Source organism: Nipponia nippon, unplaced genomic scaffold (assembly GCF_047370975.1).
Source record: "Nipponia nippon isolate SJK-2023a ecotype South Korea unplaced genomic scaffold, ASM4737097v1 scaffold_3, whole genome shotgun sequence".
NCBI lineage: Eukaryota > Metazoa > Chordata > Aves > Pelecaniformes > Threskiornithidae > Nipponia > Nipponia nippon.
Window position 1 is genome coordinate 17,162,868 of NW_028262347.1, and position 19,662 is coordinate 17,182,529.

The 19,662-nt window shown below is 46.2% G+C and overlaps 1 protein-coding gene across 2 annotated transcripts in view; it reads left to right on the forward strand.

Moving 5' to 3' along the window:
• Positions 1-536: 536 nt before the first annotated feature.
• LOC104010791 (sucrase-isomaltase, intestinal) overlaps positions 537-19,662 on the forward strand; it is a 57,842-nt gene continuing 38,716 nt past the window's right edge. For both annotated transcript variants that reach the window (XM_087766357.1, XM_087766358.1), the window contains exons 1-7: positions 537-603; positions 3,767-4,001; positions 4,477-4,579; positions 4,666-4,811; positions 14,846-15,014; positions 15,694-15,790; positions 17,040-17,152. In XM_087766357.1, the coding sequence (XP_087622483.1) occupies positions 558-603; positions 3,767-4,001; positions 4,477-4,579; positions 4,666-4,811; positions 14,846-15,014; positions 15,694-15,790; positions 17,040-17,152 (909 nt within the window). In that variant the 5' untranslated portion in view covers positions 537-557. The remainder of the gene's footprint in view (positions 604-3,766; positions 4,002-4,476; positions 4,580-4,665; positions 4,812-14,845; positions 15,015-15,693; positions 15,791-17,039; positions 17,153-19,662) is intronic.

Sequence of the window (19,662 nt, forward strand, 5' to 3'; positions counted from 1 at the left end):
ATTCCACCTAAACTAGATCTTGCCACAGCACACAGCTTTACTCTGAAAGTTCTTGCCATCAAGTAATTGGAAGAAAATTGTCATTTTGTAAAGGTCACAGTATCAGTGTCTTGTTTTAATGGATAAGTCTTCAACTGTTTGTCTCCCAACTTTTCGTTTGTACTATAAAACTACATATGTGACAAAAGATAATATGAAATCAGAAAAAGGTAAGCACTGGACTCCGATTGTCTAAAGATGTTTGTTTAAAAAAAATGAAGCTGGTGTCTGAAAAAATTAATTTTCTAAGAAGTTATGGGAAAATCATGTTCTCTCTCAAAGTTGGAATTCAGAAGTTGAGCAAAGTTTGTGGACAAATTAGTAACTACATCCAATCTTATCTGCTTAGATACATTCTTAAATACGGGCAAGGTCATGTGTTATAATTAATCTCATGTGAGATACGAATGCTGAGAAAATATTTGCGATGTTTCTAATTACGTATCGGAACAAGTGCTTATGGTGCCCCTGCCTTGGATAAAAGGCTTCATGCTGCCTTCAGAAATCGACGTTCAGCCATGGAGAGGAGCAGGAGCCTGTGTTTCTTGGCTGTTGTGCTAGCAGGTAAATGTATGGCATTTGTATTTTGTCATAGGCTTCAAAAGCAAGATATAAATGTGATAACAACAGAAGAGTTATTGGGGGAGGTGATCTTTTTATGTAGAAAAGGAGAGAACGGGCATGGCTTTAACTCCGCCTGAGGTGACTGGGGAAGACAACAGGGCTGGCTTGCTTAGGAATATCCCCCAGTCCAACCATGTATTCAGCTCTTGGGCACCAGCACAGACGCACTGGAGGCAGTGGGACCAGTCAGCTGCTGAAAGCTACCCTGTGCTTTGCTAGTTTGTTTGCTGTGATTTTTACCCCAGTGTACCAGAGGTTAATCGGTCCAGAGTCTAATAAAGGGAGAATGTTGCTGGATAAAGGAAGAGGGAACCTCTGCAACAAATGCCTTTGAAACGTATGGATGAACCCCAAGATGTAAAGACTAATGCTATTAAATTAAAAGGCCCGTGGTAATATTTTAATTCCTTGCTTATGCCTTACTGCAGTGTTTTCTCACCTAATTTCGCACTATTGAAGTCAGGGTTTTTAAAAATCAACGGGGATAATTTTTCACTTATATCTTTCAAGCTACCTCTCTTTAGCTTCTGTTCCCATGGAAATTATCATCAAAAGCAGCAAGTAGCCATAGCTATTGCTAAATTCAACTGCTCGTTTGCATTTCATCTTCTATGTACATTTACAAACATGGGCCATAAATGCAGTGAAAATGATGTGGAGATGTTAAAATAAAAATGTTTTTTAAAGTAGGGAAGGAAAATTGCATCTTCCCACTTGCTACTATCCCATTTGTACTGTAACAGAAGTAAATCCAGAACAAGGGACAAATGAGGCTGCAGCCTTGTTCAGCTGCTCATACATGCAAGTGATTTTTTGCAAAATCTGCTGGGAAATTTAGACTTCACATTGATTGGGGGGGGGGGGGGGGAGCGGAATTAAAAATGTCTTGGTTCCTGCTGGGACAATTTTTTTTTCCCTTGAACTAGCTTTTTCATTCACGATATCCTTCTTAGGAAGAATTTTGAAAGTATTTTATTTTACAAATGAGTTGATAAAATTCTCCTGTGAACCTGTGCTATGTAAAATGACAGCAAGTTAATAATGCGCTGTAGTATGTTCAGTCATACTCTTTGCTTGCATTTGATACTGATGCTGCATGAATGAAAACACAGATGCTGCATTTGATTCCAGTTAGGAAAAAAACCCAAAAACTAAATGAAATGTGATGGGTTTACTCTATTTTGTGCTTCGTCTGCCAAGGTGTTAACTTGAGTATGCAAGGCACAGCAGTGCAAAGCTGCTGGACACAGAAGCCATGCATTGACTGCAGAGGTGGTGCTTGGTATGTCATGTTTTTAGCCTCTGTGGTTGCACAGGTTTAAGGACCTCAGGATCCAGAGGGCTGCGGGAAGCCTTTGAAATCCTTTCACCTCTCCCTCAATACGCAGGAGTATTTGGTGCATGGTGGTAGAAAGGCATGGCAGTTATTTCCATGGGAGTTGCAATCTGTGTGCCTTTCCCGCATCTTCATCAGGGACAGAGTACAAAAAGGCAAGGCCCAGAGCCTTCAGTGTTTCATTAGACCATTGATGAATCCTCCCTGATCTCTGCTCCATGAAGAAATAATTTAGGGATTGCAGAGGGACGTTCATATTACTGTTATGCTTTGGATGAAAAGGGGGATCGGAATTTAGGGGGGGTGAATGCTGGACAGAAAGCAGCCAGCCTGTGGGGCATGGCTGCCCACCCCGGAAAACAAAGGTGGAAGCCAAGCCTGCCTGTCTGGCAGCTGGCAGAGGTTAACGGGATTTCACCCGTTAATTCCTGCCTCCAGAAGGTGATACACGGCGTTGTGGCAGGGAGGAGCGAGCTCTGCTGCGCATCCCAGGAGTGTCAGATGCTCCTGCATCACAGCGGGGATGAGAGTCTTCTCAGAGGACAAATGTAGACCGCACTCAGCTCCTGCTTTTCTACATTCTCGTCCCCTACTTGGAAATCAACTCAGGCATCGCAGCATGATGGCATTTTCTAGTGAACTTACAGTTTTATTCTGTAGATTTTCCCAGTATATATAATTATTGCTTGTGCACATCTGCTTGTAAAGTTCTTTATTTGGAGAAGCCCAGGCTGCATCAGCAATCATGTTTTAAGCTTTCAAGCACACAACAGTCTGCATAAAAAAAAAAAAAAAATAAAGCAGAGGTATTAGTCATTTTATGGAAAAGAGCAATTATCTTTCAAGTGGATTTAATCTTTGAACATTGCTGTAATGACTAAAATGACATAAGTTAACTTCAAAATAAGTACGCTGCCTGTGGTACACCTGCTCTCTTTAAGAATATTTGACAACAGGGTGTTTTGTTGGCACAGCGGGGAGCCGGTCTCGCGGTGCCCCTGCTCTCGAGAGGCTCACCCTGTGCGGGGAACCACAGGGCTCGACCTGCGGCTGCGGAAAGGAAAAGTTTTAGCACCTTACTAAGAGGGCTTTGTCAGGATGATTCTGCAAATGACTAATTTGTGCCTTTTCTCTTGCTACTGGCATTTTCCCTTTACTCATAACCATACCTGTATGAACACAAACTACTAATACTATATATAGTAGTCATATAATATAGAAATGAAGCCTAATACAAACATATATAATCAGTATGTTTATGTTTATGTATATTGTACAGGTGCATGCTGATTTCACATATTTGTGTCTATATATATAGATAACCTCTATGTATAACACAAGAGAGAATAAGTATACAGAAAATGTAGTATTTTAATATCTGTAACAGTTTCAGTCCTTACTGAAGTACACCTCCTGGGCAGCTCGCCTGTAGCGCTGCTCTCGTGCCTCACCAGCAGTTTCATTAGCCTGCTATTTAACTTCCCGTGAATATTTCAAGCAAGTCGTGCTTCAGCTGAACGCCAGCAGCTCTGAGCACTGAACAGCACAGAGCCGCTGCCTTGGCTTGTAAAAGAAAACGGTTGCTCTTGTCTCAGTCACGAGCAGCCTTGGTGCTCTGCCGTCAGCTGGGTCAAAGGAATCATGCATATTAGCCCCAAAATGGGGAAAAAAACACAACAAAAAAAAAGATAACTAAAGAACATTGCATTGTGGGTTTTTTTTTAATGTGGTTCTCTGCTGCTCTGACTGCTTCTTCCCTGGGTCCAGCCCTAGGCGGGTGCCTCGGCTCCGGCCAGGATGGGCAGTGCACCGGGGCCATGGCGGTGCAGAAGCGCATCGACTGCCACCCCCAGCCGGGCGCTTCCCAGGAGGCCTGCGAGGCGCGAGGCTGCACCTGGTGCGCCACCGACGTGGCCAACGCTCCCTGGTGCTTCTTCCCCGAGGACAGTCCCTACGGCTACTCCCTGGGCGGGAACACGGAGGAGACAGCCAAAGGCTGGAGGTAAGCGTGCACAGCTCCTTTGGTGCTGCAGTCCGGCACTGCACGGTGACCACCACTGCCACCCTGGGGGCAGCTCGCCGGAGATGTTCTCCAAGCTGCTTTGCTACTGTGTGCTCAGCTTGCGACGAGGAGGATAACGGACATGCTTCACCGCATGTAAGAGACGCAGAGTTGGGTCCTGCGCTCACACCACGCTGCTGGTGAGGAAGCCAGGCGCTGGCACAGGGTGGTCCCTCCCACCCTGGGAGCTGGTGTCCCAGTAGACCATGAGGTCTCTTTGCTTCAGGAGCGCCTATTTTATCTGTTAACAGCAAGGAGAGCCTAAGCTAACCTCAGAGATTATTTCTCTTGATAAGTCAATGGTTTATTTTTAAAGAGCTGAGGTAGAATATCTGAGCTTGCCCCCGCCACCGCGCCAGTGTGCTCACAGGCAGCGAGTGGTGGCGGTGGGCAGCAGCATGTGTTTCTGCCGCAGGGTAACGCTGAACAAGCGCCAGGCCTTGTCCCTCTTCGGAAATGACATTTCCCCGGTTGTCTTGGAAGTGGAGTTCCAGACAAGGGACAGACTCCGGTTCAGGGTGAGTATTTGGGGGAGGGAATAATTTAACCAAAGCAACGCATGCTAATCAACGAGCTGACCTGCCTTCTCCTTGCCTTGCTTTAGCTTTACGACCCCAACAGGCAGCGGTTTGAAGTCCCACTCAAGATCGACTCCCCGGGGGTTGCCGCCGATGAGGCCAGCTACGATGTGGAGTTTGTGGATGACTCCTCACGCTTCAGGATCAAGAGGAAAAGCACCGGCACAGTGCTGTGAGTACCAGATGTCATTAACATAGCTTTTCACAGAAATTAAGAGTGACAGGGCGAGTACTGTTTCCTGCTTGGGTCTGCGTGATACAGGCTCAAGCACAAACTGCATGTGGCATAAATACAGATTCATGCCTCGTCACTGGAAAACTCTCTTTATTAGTAGAAGTATGTGCCTGTACAATGGGAGATTATCTACATGTATGCAGAAAAGATTATTAAGCAAGTCAAATAACTTTTGAGGCTACAGTGTCACAGCTTGGGATGCTGGTAGACTCAACTCATGAAAGCACTGAACTAAGTTTTCTGAAATTTGGGATACTTAAATATGTCAGAAATTGAGCACCAAATCTCCTGATAGTCTCCAAGATGTAGGCCTGGGAAACTAAAGCTCCAAGCCACAGAGGCTGTAAGCCTCTAACTTCCACTGATTTCAGTGAAGGGCATCTGTGGATGTAGTTTGTCACTCTGCAAAAATACCAGCTGTATTCTCAAGCTGGTACTGTAAGTTTAATTTCAGTAAAAGCTCCCCTCACCAGCAAATGTCACCAGGTGCCATAATTTCCGATTTTCTTGGCTTCCACCAACACATCTCTAGTGTGTAATGCTACTTGGCAAGAGAGTTTTTTGGCAGGAGCAGCTCCCTGTGTCCCAGTCAAGGTGCACTCCTGACAGTTGATTCGGGGATGCCGCAGCGCGGCATTAGCAGCAGTCTCTGGCTGTCTGCGGTGACAAATGACAGTGTTACAGACCGCTCTGGCTTATCACCACTTGGCTCAGGTGGGCAAAGGAGATGCACAGAACATGGAAATATGGGTACCGTTTGCATCAGGCTGTAGTTGTGTCTACATTAGCGTTTTAATTCAGATCAGCAGCACCTTTTGATGTGAATCTCCGGATTATACCCACCTCTTGTGTGTTGGCTGACCTTGCAGTGGTCCTGAGGAGCACGGATTAGGTCCCTTCCCCGTGACCTTGCCAGGAGGTGTGCTCTGGGAGCACACGCAGTGCGCTCCGGCTGCTAACGGGCTGCTTCAGAGCAAGCCCCCGACACGTGTGCGGCCACTGGCTCCTCAGCACCAGCTCTGCCTGTCTTGCACCCCACCACTAGTGCAAGCACGTTCCCAGAAGGTCATTGGGATCCAAGTGGTTCATTTCATGCATTAGAAAATCTAACCCCAAATCAAGAAATTAAAAAATCAGCTCAGATTTCCCCCCTCCCAAGAAACTGTTTGTTAAATAGACTCAAAATATAGGCGTTATCTTTGTGAGCAATGTAAGGATGGTTTAACATGTGTGATGCAAGTAAGACAATACAGCCTCTAGAATGGTTTGAGTCTGCAGACGGAACCACCGCACTGGGTTTTTAATTAGCTGCCCATCCTTTTAAATTACAATCTTGTGGTATCTCTTTTCATACACATCACAGCCAAGTCTGTAAAGTTTTCTTTTTGCAGGCTATTGTAAATGAATGTATTATGCATTACTCTGATGATAACAAAAATAATTTAAATCCTTGTTAGACTTAACAGCTTTGTGAAAACAGAGGGCTTATGTTAAAGGCCCAATTTTCTTCTCTTTGTAATACGAGATTTTTGTAAAGGCTCATTAATTGGAATGATGATGTAAGAGGTGAATGCATAACGAGACGTGGCAAGCAGCTAGCTCATGGCCTGTTCCCATTCAGTACTCCTCATCTGCACGCAAAACCCAAGGATTTAGGCTCGGTTAGTCAGAGCGTGCTCAAACTTGGGACGTCCCAGTTAAGGGAAGGGGCCCGCCACGAAGCGGATGAGGGGTTTGATCTGCTGAGCTGCCAAAGGCACAACTCCAGTGAGAGGCAGAGGGGCACAGGTGGGTCCCTGCTGAGCAGGCTTCCAGGAGGGCACGTTCACTGGCCCGCCGTGGGCCTGGGGAAGCCTCCTCTGCACCCCGGCAGTGGGGGACCCCCATGTCCCCCAGAATCTGTGCTCAGCAGCGACGTAGGCGTGGGGTGCAGCAGCGATGTGCTGCAGAGCCTGGGGAGGTAGAGGGCAGTCTTGGTTAGCAGCATCGGTGCAGCGCTCGGCAGCGATGATCTGCTATTGAGCATCACCGCTGGAAAAGCGTACACTGCCTCTGGGCAGGTAAAGGAGTTCTCCTGAAACCCAACCGACCCCAAAAAGAGGAAATTGCAGGTGAATGTAACGTGTGGTTAATGGCTTTTTATCCTGCAAACAATGGCAATGCTGCTACTAAAAGATTCTCATCAGCAGAGATATGGGATTTTGCACATAGAAAGGGAAATTATATGTTCCCGGGAATTTTTGTTTCATGTGAAATGGCACAGCCAGTACTTATAGACTGAAGGATCACATCCCAGCAGGGAGCCATTCTTCTCACAGCTGAATCATATTTGGAGTTAAATGCCATGCGTGATCCATGTGTGAGGAGCAAAAATACTTCCCTTTCATTGGCTTGCCAGTCCATCCCATCAGAGTGAGTGAATGCGGATGCTCAGGGATACCTCCACAGCCTGACTAACAGGGATTTGCCACCTCCTTAGCCACCAGAAGAGCTGTGCAGATGGAAATCTTCTTTCAAAACAGGAAAGCAGGTTATATATCCTGACCTAAAAGCCATGCGCTGCTGCATTCTCTCAGCTGGGGAGGATGAACCCTCAGCAAGCAGCGTTACAGGAGCATCCCCACTGGTGACTGCACTGGCTGGCTGGGTCCAGGGGAGCACCAGTGGCATCTGGCACATTAAGTAGATTTTCATGTTAGTTCAACCTGCCCAAAGGCAGGTTTGGACGCGTAGGAGGTGGGTCTGTGTGCTCCGCAGCTGCAGCAAGGGCTCAGCAGGAACCGCTGCGGAGTGGCTTCATGAGGCTTCATGAGGGCCTTGTCCCCTCATCCCTGCCCCAGGTGCAGTCTGCAGAGAAGGTGCTAGAACCCAAATCCTTTTCTTTGGGCTCCTTCCAGAGGTGGGAGCTGTGACTCCAGGGCACCCCGTGCCGAGCTGCACAGGCGGTGGCCTCGGGCCTGCCAGGTTAGGGCAGGCTGCGTAGGCAAGTGTCCCTGAGAAACAGGCCAGCATGTAACACCTGGGGGGACTTCAGTCTCCTATTTTAAGATGCGAATGGCCATGGTCTTGCTGTCTTCACAAACAGCTGAATCAATCTTTAATCTTCATATGCACACAAATATTGCTCAGAATAGTTGATACGGGCAAATAAAGCCTCTCAACAGGTGTTGCAGTTGTACTCCCCAGGTGTCAGTGGATAATAATATGTCTACACCAAACCAGGTCCGGGAACTATGCTGGACATTTCTAACAATGTCTCTGAGGAAGGCTTTCTTATTGTAAAGCGATCCCAAATCCTCAGAAATCTGTTTTTCATGATGCTCATTATCCCTTACCAGCAGCTTCGTACTGCTGGATGACCCACTCCCCAACAAAAGCCTAAAATCCCCCACGATCCCCAGCGTGCTCTGGCACAGCTGACAGTCCACGTGGGGAGTGAGCAGCCTGTCCCGAACAGAAACTTGGTATGGGTTTGGGTTGTTCTTTGAAAGTTTGTGCTTCTATTTCTCTCCCCTCCTTTCTGTGGTGCAGTCTATCCCACCATTGGTGTCTTTGCGCCGCAGACTTTGCAGCGATGGGGTTGCTGACGGCAGGCTCCCCGTCTGTCTGCTTGATATCAAACCCTGTCCCAGCTCTGCCATTCATGCGCACAAAGCCTCCTCCTCGTGAGGAATGATTTAATCCCACGTTGGAAACATTGCAGGGGAGAGGCAGTGGAGACTTTGAGATATTCCTGAATGTGCTTTACAGGTGTTTCTCCCGCTCTCTGTGCACGAAAAGCCTTTGCTGTAGCCTAGCTACCCAAGCACTGGCTCAAGGAGGGCAGGACAAACTCAGGGCTCCGTGTAATCACAATAACGGGGGAGAGGAATGAATTATGTGAGGGGAGAGCCATTAACAGCTGATTGCAAACCTCACGTGGAGCCAGGAACAAGAATAAAAGGCCAAGTCCCACTACATTTTCAGCTTGCTCCAAGGTAATCAGGCGACAGCCGCTGCTTCACCTGTATGGGGCAAAAAATTAGATAGGATCGTGCAGGGAAATGATCCAGGTACTGCTGGGGGCTCGGGGACCGGGAGCTCTTGGGCTGCCTCCCTTTCTCCTCCCAGTAATGCCTCTTGGCTTCCTCCCTCTTACCTCTCTCCTCCTCCCCTGCTTTCCTTTTCTCTGTCCCATCCGGTCCTGCCTGCTCCTGCCCCTCTTCACCCTCTGCCAAGCTCCTACTGTTTCAGTGGTGGCCAGGGAAGGTCCTTCCCCATGCCAGCAGCTCGCCGAAGCCATGGGGTTGAAGAGGTGCCACCTCCATGTGTTCGCTGGTGAGGTGCTGAGGAGGTCAGATGAGATCAGGGGCAGGCAGAGCCCCCGCTCCCATACAAATGTCAGGTGTATTCCATTTTGCCTGGGATATGACCCAAACTTGCAGCTGATTTAAGGCTGCAAGTCTTAGATCTAACCATGAGGGACAGGGACTGGGGCCTGGGTCTCCAGCCCCAGAGGTGAACTTCCCAAACTACCAGCCTCGTGGGGCAGTGGAGGCTGTGGGAAACCTCTCCCCACTCCCATGATGCTTGGAAAATACCTGTTTTGGCAAATCGGCGTGATTAGTGGCAAAACGTTTTGTCAAGAAATTTGTAATCAATATCAGCTTTAGTTTAATAAATCCTCACGCACCCTATCCTAGCTGATCTTGCAGCTCTGCTGGGAAACTGGCCCGTCGTTGGGCAGGGCCCTACAGTAATAAAAACAGGAGAGAAAATATTGGGTTGTAATGAGGCAGGCGAGGGAGCAAAACAGAGCCTCCGCATTATTTTGTGGCACATACTCTCAGATTGACTACTATTCTCCTTTCTGCTCCTGCCAGTAACAGCAGCAACCATTGGAGAAGGTAGTATCAAGTGTGAGCATGAAGGCTTCAAGAAAGCATGGATTTCCTCAAGAACAGAGAGTAAAAGGCTGGGAATTATTTGCTTTAAGGCAGTGATAAATAGCAAAGACATCCTCATTTTCCAGTGTGTGATTACTCTGTGAGACTCGTTGCCCCAGGGCAGTACTGACACGGGAGCCTTAGCAGGATACACATTCACACATAACAAAAAAATAATCTGTAGAAAAAAACGCACCCAACTATTTTTGTCTCCATGTTTCACAACATAAGCTAATTCTATGAAAACAGCCAGAAACTTCCTCCATAAGCAGATCATTGCAAGACCGGCTCTGAGTGACATCTTATGCCTTCCTCTGCCATATCTGGCCTGGGCCATTGCTGGAGACAGGCTGCAGAGGGACTGACTATTGATTTGATTCTCCACTTTAATATCCGTTCTCCAACTGACTTTTCCTTCATGATGTCATACAAATAATGCAAGGCAAAACATTTTTCCCAAGCCAGATAAGTGCTCCTTTCTCTCTGTGAAGAGTTTGGAATACCTCGTTTGCTATCACACTTGGCAAGATATGGCACAAATAACTGAAATCTAATCAAGATTTTCCCTAATTTCCAAAAAGGCTGCTGCAGAGTTCAGCTGCCTTTTTTATTGATTCTGGTAGTAAGCACAGACGCCACTTACCATGAAGACGTTTTTACATAGGCAAGGCTATTAGAATGATTTATAATGCTATTGTCTTAAACTGCAATTTTGCTGAAAGCAACAGGAGAAAATTGTGTGCATCATGGGTAGCTTGGGTTTGCTCCTAGTTTGTAAGAGCCATTATTTTCGTCTTCTAATCATTAAGATTTATGGTATGTAGGCAAGAAGTATCGTAGGTATATCACTTATCCAAGTGTTTTTGCAGAACAAAAATGAAGCATTATATCTCCGGCCACTTATAGGAGATGCCCTGATACTGTGACAATGAATACAGTAGAAGTAGAGCAGAACTGTGTCAATAACCGTAAATATACCCTGCGATTCTTTCTTTTAAAATGTCACGTTTGTGGAAAATCTGTTGGTTACTTGTGCTGACTTTCTCCACCTATTTGATAAATCACTTTAAAAGTAAGATAAGCATATAAAAATTCATTCTTGCTGTGCCTTTTGCAGTCCAGTGGTACCCTAAGACTTTTACAGTTAATAAGGAATATAGCTGTTGTGATAAACATTTTTCAGCAATTTAAGAGCAGTGGAAAACCACGGAGACCTGGGCTCCTAGGCTGATGCTCCTCAGCAGCTCAAGTGGGGTGAGTCAGGGGCCAAGTATATTTGAGATTCTTCTGAAAACAGGGCCTGTACTTCCCAGTCCCTAAGGTGCTTTACTACTTTATAGGCAGCCTGTGCATACAGCGATAGACCGTGCCCTCTGAAACGGTATGCCAAAGCTCTGCCAGGAGGCTTACACCCACTGTTCCGACAGACACGTGAAGTTTCCACCTGAATTTGCACACAGGTAATATATGCAGTGTGCTCACTTTCACAAGGCTTCGTTTTCCAAAGGGTCTGGAGGCCAAGAAAAGCAGATGTTAGAGAGGACGTTTTCTCCAAGCGACTGAGTGGGACAGGTGTTCACACCTTAATATAAGAGCTCATTTCTCTTCGATTCATTGCAACAAGAAGTAAAAATAACCCTCTCCCAACCTAAAATGATTTTTGAATGTCCAAATAATGCATTAGGTGTGTCTTAATGGTGTATCATATACGTGTCCCAAGTCTCCTAATTCTGGAGGTTTTATAAGACCTCTCAGTGTGTGCCAGCAGCTGCTTGCTCACAGCAGGTGAGAGTCAGTGCTCCAAGCCATTGCGCACACTGCGCTTACTCGTCTCCAATAAACTTCGAACAGAGCAATGTCATTCAACCAGGCAAATAGTCATGTCCAGTCCGTGTTACAAAGGACTGATGATTGCACTTCTGAAAACCATTTTATACTGCCTTTTAGTCATCGTCCTGAAATGTCGTGACAATGTTAGTCATAAACTACACCTTCAATGTGAACAGGATGTTTTATCTATCTGCCTACCCACCTTCCTTTAATACTACTCCCCTGGCCCGCCGTAGTTATGCTTTGTCCTGTGGCCTGAGGGTTGACTGCTGGCTGGGAGACTGGTTCACTTGCTGGCCAGAAATGTTAATTTTCACACAGACCTTTTCAATCCTGAATCATTCTTTTTTTTTTTCCTTGATGCAAGGTTAAAAAATAGAGAGGTTTACTCTTGAGTATAGTGCGCAGTGTTTGGAAGGAAATGCTAGCTTTTACCCGTCAGACTTCCCAGACAGGCAGCAGGCCAGGCAGCCGTGCGGGGAGGCCAGTTTGTATTTCCACAGGCAGGAGTGCTCCCACCGCAGAGGCACTAAAGGGTTAGGACTTTCAGCAGTGAACCTGAGTGCAGTTATTACCCCTTGTGCAAAGAAAAGGGTTCTCATCTTCACAGGCTTTGCCATGTCTAACTGCTGGTAGGGGTTTGACAGTGAACAACTGCTCAGCTGTATTTTTAGATTTTTTTTTTTTTAGATTTTTAGATCCCTTCTGTTGTCCATCACAGCGCTGCTATGGTTTGTAGGACTGTCGGAGGAGAACCATGCAAATTGCTGTGCACATAGTGTCATTTTATGCTCCCTCCTGTTTTGTTCCTTCTATCTGCTTTAAACCAGCAGGATGGGAGGTGGGAGAAATATAACATTTTCTTTTATTCTTTCCAAGTGTTTAAGGAATGACAGACATCATTTTTTTCATTGAAATGATTGCTCTTTGCCAACACAATACAAGCAAACACATAAAGTAACACAGCAGCTTAGCACAGTGCACTGCAGAGCACAAGGGCAACCACTTGGGAGCGGCGGCAGAGAGAGGTGCCAGGGGAAAACCTGTCCATGCTTTTCTTCAGATGGAGAAGACATAATAGTGCCTGGTAAAAAGAGAGAGTCATTACCAGTCTTTTTATGTCATAGTTAATGCTATATTTAGCGCATGGCCATTCTGGCAAGCGGAGGTCTAACGAAAGACGAGGCTGGTGGAGAGCGACGGCTGGCAGCACGGCACGGGGAGCTGCGCTGTTGGGATTGTCAGCCCCTGGGGAGCCGAGTGATGGAGGGGTGCAGAGAGAGGCACGGTTTTGGCGATGCCATGCAGGAGTTGAGTGCATGACAGTGGCCCGAGGGAATGCACGAGGCATAAAGCAGTTTCTCTGTGCCATGTAAAGATGTGGTAGAGCAGAGGGGTTGTTCCTAGGGTTGTGGTTTGCACCATGCCAGTGACCCTCCTGGGCAGGGAGAGGACTTGCTGAGCAGAGGGAGCGCTTTTAATGTCTTGGTAACACTAATTGCTCTCACGATGGGAAATGTCAGTGCCATAATGTGGGTACCATGAATGTACAAAGCCTCATGTCCTCTGAAAAGGCATCATGGAGAGTGCTCAATGAGTTAGGACAGACATTTAAGCTCTTCCCAAAACATTTCCCCTCCGGCATCCTTTGCTTTTTGCATATCCCCGTGGTCTGCTCAGAGCAGTGACCGTGCCTGCCTTGGCACAGAGCAGAGCTACGTGACGGCGCTCCTTTGGACAGGAATATATCTCCAGAGCCCATCCCCGTTCCTACATAGCAGCAGCCTCTTGCAGAAAGGCCTCTGTTTGCCAAGGGCTGGATCTGATTCTCAGGGATATTTTGTGTGCATTTACCTTCCCATAAGAAAATAACCTTATTCAGTACTGTGCGTAGGTGGAGGAGATGATGGAAGGGAGGGAGAGCTGCTGCTGGCAAACAACCAAATTAAGACTTAAATACAAATTCTTACTTTTCCTGCTTGTGAGAAAGGCCAAATAGACTTTTTGAAAAATACATAGACCTTTCAGTACATGTGCTTGACTTAGGACTTGTCTAGGACATTTCAGGGATGGATTGTGCCTGCCTTTTGTATGGAGAGGCAGGAGGGTGCCTTGGATCTGCCTCTGGGCATCCCTGTGAGTGATTGTCCTTGCTTCCCCATGGGGAGAGCAGAGCTGCCCGAGGCCGGTGTGGTGGGAGAGGTGGTGCCCTCCCAGTCCTCCCAGCAGTGGGGACTTGTCCCCAAGCAGGGGTGCCAGTGGCACGGGTGGCAGGCAGGGCTCATCAGGGAGATCCCTCCTGACACAGCTCGTCTTCCACTTCTCTGATTTACTGGTCAATTTGATCAACTGTTTAATTTTGTCAAAATCATTGACAAAAGACCATTAAAAGGAGAGTTATGCCACTTCTGTGCTCTATGGCTTTGGCTCATTTATTTTAATTAGCTGTAACAAATTCATGGTTAAACAAGGCTCAAGAGGGTGCTATCTAAATGTGGTACTCATGGCATACACAGTGCCATTAACAAAACACTTCTCCACAGCTTGACTATGTTCTCCTCCATCTAGCTTGCAGCTCATTATAGCACTAGAGATAGGAAACAGAATGTAACACCTAATTAAAATGTGAGCCTGTGTCCACAGATGATTCAATAGAAATAAAGGCATTAAGCTGGTGAGAGAAGCAGGAGAGTTATCACAATAAAAACATCTCATTCAAGCAGAGTCTGGAGGAAGCTGTCCCTTTGCTTTAGGTGCCTGCATAAAGTTGGGGGTAACAAGAGTATTTGGGTCCTGATCCAGCAAAGCATTAAAAAGTAAAAACTGATAACAACTAAGTGTTGTTCTCATTAAGGATTCTGAACCCCACTGCGTAATAACAATTTTTAGCCTGCCCTGTTGGTTGTCATAGAAATAGCACAAGCAACCACTTATTTTGGTAATAGGATTATAGATAGTGTCTTCTCTTATTTTAGTTGTTCTTTTCAAAATTATACTGATGCATGTTATTGTATAAGTAGATGAGATGTCTGCAGCCATTGCAAGATGAATTTAGTGTGTTAGGTTAAGCATGTTAGAAGCATGCATAGAATTTAATGGTTTTTTAATATTGTTACTCTCCAAAATACAGAAAAAGTATAAATAGCCAGATGTGAACTTAAAATTACGCATACCAAAGATAAGCGAACTAATCATGTGTCCCTCTCTTTGTCGCAGGTGGGACAGTGCCCTGGTTGATCTGTTTTTCTCCAACCAGTATCTTCAGATCACAACTACTGTGCCATCCACCTCGGTGTATGGGTTTGGCGAACATGAGCACCCGTCCTTCAAACACAGCATGGACTTCGCTACCTATGGCATGTTCAGCAGGGATCAGGCACCAACGGTAATTCACTTCATGCAACACTTTGTCCTAAACCTGTATCACAAAAAGGAGGTGGCAAGGTACAGCTTTGCCGAGGGAGCACCTCTCTCTGTATAGTAACAGTGCTAATGTGAATCTGTGGTAAACATGGAATGTCACAGGTTTTGCAGATGTCGTAAGTTTTAATTAAATGACAAACCTATGGGTCATTTTGAGGGGACTTTGAAACCTTTCATCAGAAGCTTTCTCACAGTGCAGCTAGTTTTCAGAAAAAAAGTATTTTGTGTGCCCAGATCCTGGCTCAGGAAAGCATCTAATTTCATGTTGTATCAAGCCCTGTTCATCCAAACAAACTGGACTTCACCAGGACTCATTAGAAGTTTGGCTAAACTGGGGTCAGTGGTTGATGAGTCTATTTTAACTAGCAAAGTATTTCTTACCCATGCCGTTTTGGAGGGTTTGGCAGAATATGGAGGGTTTAACTAAGAGAGACTAATAAGAAGCACTGTGTTGAGGCAGAAAAAATAACTCTTTTCTATCAATTTGACTCCACACCACTTCAGATGAAAAAATCCCCAACCTTTCAAAACAAGTCTCTACTATGAATGAATTTATTTCCTTGTCTTGCATACATACCTAGCTGACAAAAATAGTGAAAAATAGAAAAGTCAGGCCACACCTAATGTGCTGTTTGTTTCAGTCATTTGCCAACCTCTATGGAGTTCACCCTTTCTATATGTGTGTAGAAGCCGACTCCAACGCCCACGGTGTTCTCCTTCTGAACTCCAATGCACAAGGTAAAAAGATATATGGATTGCCTATATGGACTGCATATAGAAAGATGGCAAATTAGTAAATAAAAACACCTGGTTTGCTGATTGCTTTTTCAATGTGGTACAAATATATGAGTGACTGTTCCATAACGGAGGTTCCAGGAATTACTATAAAGTTTTTAAAGGGATTTCATTGGAATGACTGTTTAACAAGGTAAGGTATTTTCAGTGAAAATATATGATCATTTTTTTTTTTGAAAATAGATGCACATACAGGGAAAAGGGAAGGTGGAAGAAATTTCCTCTGGGATTGGCATAACTGAATCAAATCAATTTAGGTTAGTCCTATATTCTGTCTGTGAAGAATAGTTTTGTGCGTTGCCATGGTCACCTTACTGTATTAATCCAGTGGTATAATTTCAGAAAAGGGGAATCTTCACTCAGTCTATAAAATCATTTCCCCCTGGCAGGCAATGACTTCCAATAAGAAGATTAAAATAGCATAAAGGAACCCTAAACACAAGCTTGTGGTTCCTTTTTATACAAATGAAACTGAGACAAATGGATCTGTGCAATCTACTCAGTGTGGGTTTCTGTGATTTATTGCTGCACAATGCCAATCTGAAAGCAGAGATTACAGAAACACGGGGCAACTGCTAGCCTACGTACAGGTCCTGTTTGCTCATCTGATCGTACCCACAAGGCATTGGGTAGTGACTTGAACGTGTAGCCACCTCTGCCTGGGGAGACATTTAGGCATGGAAGAGCATGCAGGCAGGGTAGGGCAGGGTAGGGCAGGGTAGGGCAGGGTAGGGCAGGGTAGGGCAGGGTAGGGCAGGGTAGGGCAGGGTAGGGAAAAGAAAGGAAAAGAAAGGAAAAGAAAGGAAAAGAAAGGAAAAGAAAGGGAAAGAAAAGAAAAGAAAAGAAAAGAAAAGAAAAGAAAAGAAAAGAAAAGAAAAGAAAAGAAAAGAAAAGAAAAGAAGTTAAGTTGGAAGGGACTTGCAGTGATCTTCTAGTCCAACTGCCTGACCACTTCAGGGCTGACCAAAAGTTAAAGCGAATTATTAAGGGCATTGTCCGAATGTCTCTGAAACACTGACAGGCTTGGGACATCGACCACCTCTCTAGGAAGCCTGTTCCAGTGTTTGACCACCCTCTTGCTAAAGAAATGCTTCCTAATGTCAAGTTTGAACATCCCCTGATGGAGCTTTGAACCATTCCCACGCATAGTGCAGAGCTAGTTTGTACTGAGAACCTGTTTTTTTCCTTTCAGATGTTTCTCTGAGTCCAAACCCATCCCTAACTTTCCGCACTATTGGAGGGATCCTTGACTTCTATGTCTTCCTTGGACCAACTCCCGAAAACGTAATTCAGCAATACACAGAGGTTAGTAGAAAAGTGGATATGGCACACGGGGCGGTACCTTGTAACGAACCCCCGTCAGTATCTGGTAGTGTCAGCAGGTAGTGCAGCCAAAAGCTTTGTCCTGATCTGTTCATACAAAGCCGTAGCTTCAGGTCCATGGGCAACCTGGCGTGTGCTCAAGCATCTGCGAACGGTCTGTCTGAGTGTAGCAGAGTGGCTGGGCGTTCAGTGCACATCTCCAGCCTTTCCTGCAGCATTTCAGTATTGAGAGCAGGAGTGCATTAAAGGGATGAAATGATTAGAAAGAAATTTGTCCAAGCTTACTGTTCTCTGGGCCATGATAGTTTTACAGTCTTCAGTACATGACCATAACTGTGTTTTGACACTGTGGATGGAGAAAACAAACTAGGCAGAGCACAGGTGGGAATGTTTGGGAACTTTACACCTGCTGGACTTCAGAGATATTGAATGAACTTCAAAGACTTCAAGCCTTTATTTGCCAGTGGAATTGCCTGTTGATTTTGGAGCCGTCAGCCTGTTTTTTACTAATGAAAACCCATGTAATTGCATTGGAGAGCATAGATGTGAGAAAACCATATTTACTGCTGTCTCACAGAGCGTAACTACTTGCTTTCCGATTGCCCAATGTTTTCCGAAGAACTGAAAGTACACATGCAAATAGCTGTTTTGGGAGTGTACTAGCAATTCTTATCCAGTGAGGGCTGCCCAGAAAAAAATAGCAGGTAACATGTTCTTCCTGGTCACCAAATGCCGGGTGATGCATTACCTGGGCCCTTGCACAGAAAATTGCCACCTCAGAACCAAGCTCTGCACATAAAGAAACCAGTGCCAAGCCTAAAGAGTGTGGAGCAAAGCTGAGAAGGGGCATGTCACTGTGAGAAGGGGGATTCATGCATGCAGACCCTGAGGATTAAGCTGCAACCAGAGGTGCCAAGCAGCCTGCGGTAGGGCATCCCAGAGCCGGGCAGCCGGAGCTCGCAGTGAGATGTGCATGTGCTCTGCCTTCCCTTCTGCTGCCTCACCAAGGGGCCCAAGCTCTGATTTTCAGCAAACATTTTGTCTTTCCTGGCATTTTGAAGCCTCCATATGCTACGTTTGCCTTCTTTTTAAGTGCCTGAAATGAAAACAGAAATATCGTGGTTTGGACTGGGGGAAAAAGAGGATTTAGCCCAGAAGGAAAGTATTGCTCTGTTTTGGTAATGGAAGGGAGAAGAAGCCTCTCTCATGCCACTGTTGTGGGAAGGCAAGAGCCTCCCCAGGGTGGTGAGCTCTGCTAGACTTTCCCTTTCCAAGCAGACGTTCAGGTGGTGCCTCCCAGAGAGGTGGGAGGCTGCTGGTGCTCCTCCACGTCCCGGAGCGGGCCTGACTGCTCTGTTGCTCAGAGGTTTCCAGCTCCTTCTGCATGTCCTCCCCACCAGCCACCTCCGACCCCAGCACCACAGATCAACCAGCAAACTGGGTTTTGAACTTACATTGGCAATCAAACCAAAAAAACTCAAAGAAAGAAAGAAAAAAATAACGCGACTCTGCCCCTAGCCGCAGCTGTGATCCCTGTGATGAAAGCATCTATTTCAGGGGAGTCGCTGTGACAGTGTGATGGAGATTAGAGCCATCCCCGTTGCTTTTCAAAGTCTTTTGCTGGTGTTTGAATGCAGCATTTCTGTGGCTTAGCAGGTGGCCAGCAGCTGAAAATAAAATGAGAAAGTTCTCACTCCCCAGCTGATGGGTACTGGCAGCTCACTTTCCACCTCTGCCTCTCTGGAAATGGGGCTGGAGTGGAGAAAACAAGGTAAAGGGGAGCTGGTGGGCGTCTCCTAACTAGACATGTCACATGCCAGCACAAAAAATCCCCTGCTCTGTATTCTTCGAGCTTGCGCTTAGCTCTCTAGGGAATCTTAGAGAATGCATGGTAGCAATTTCACAGTGAAATAATAACTTCTTCAGTAAACATCCTGAAATTCCCGGATCGCAAATGTTACAATTACCATATTATTAGTCTCTAGGGTAATGATTTGGCTTTTATGTACTAGATACGTGGGAAGGTGAAGGAGACAGAAAAGACTATTTTTCCAATTGTATTTTCTGTCACACAGAGAGGACTCTCCTGCGTGGTCATTGTCACGCCCCAGGGAAGGAGAGGGGGTAGAAAGGAGCAGTGTGACCCATGTCTGCAAGGCACTGCTCAGCAGCACCCCTCAGCTCCCGCAGCTGTTTGCATGGGTCTCCTCTGGGAAGTGGTGTTTTGGGAGCTCCCAGCTGCAGGGGACTCTGGTGGGGCCAGGCTGCCCTGCTTGCAGTGAGCTCCTTGGGGCAGTGGCACCCACCTCCCACCTGCGCAAGCATTTGCCCCAAATCACTGCATGGGGCTTTTTTCAGGGACCACCCATTGCATCCTCTCCAGGATGGCCCCAGTGGTATTGCAGGGTGGCCAGGTGCCAGCCAGTGCATGGCTGTTGAGAGCAAGGGAGCTGTGTCCAGAGCAAAGTGCTCCACACCTTTCTCAAACATTT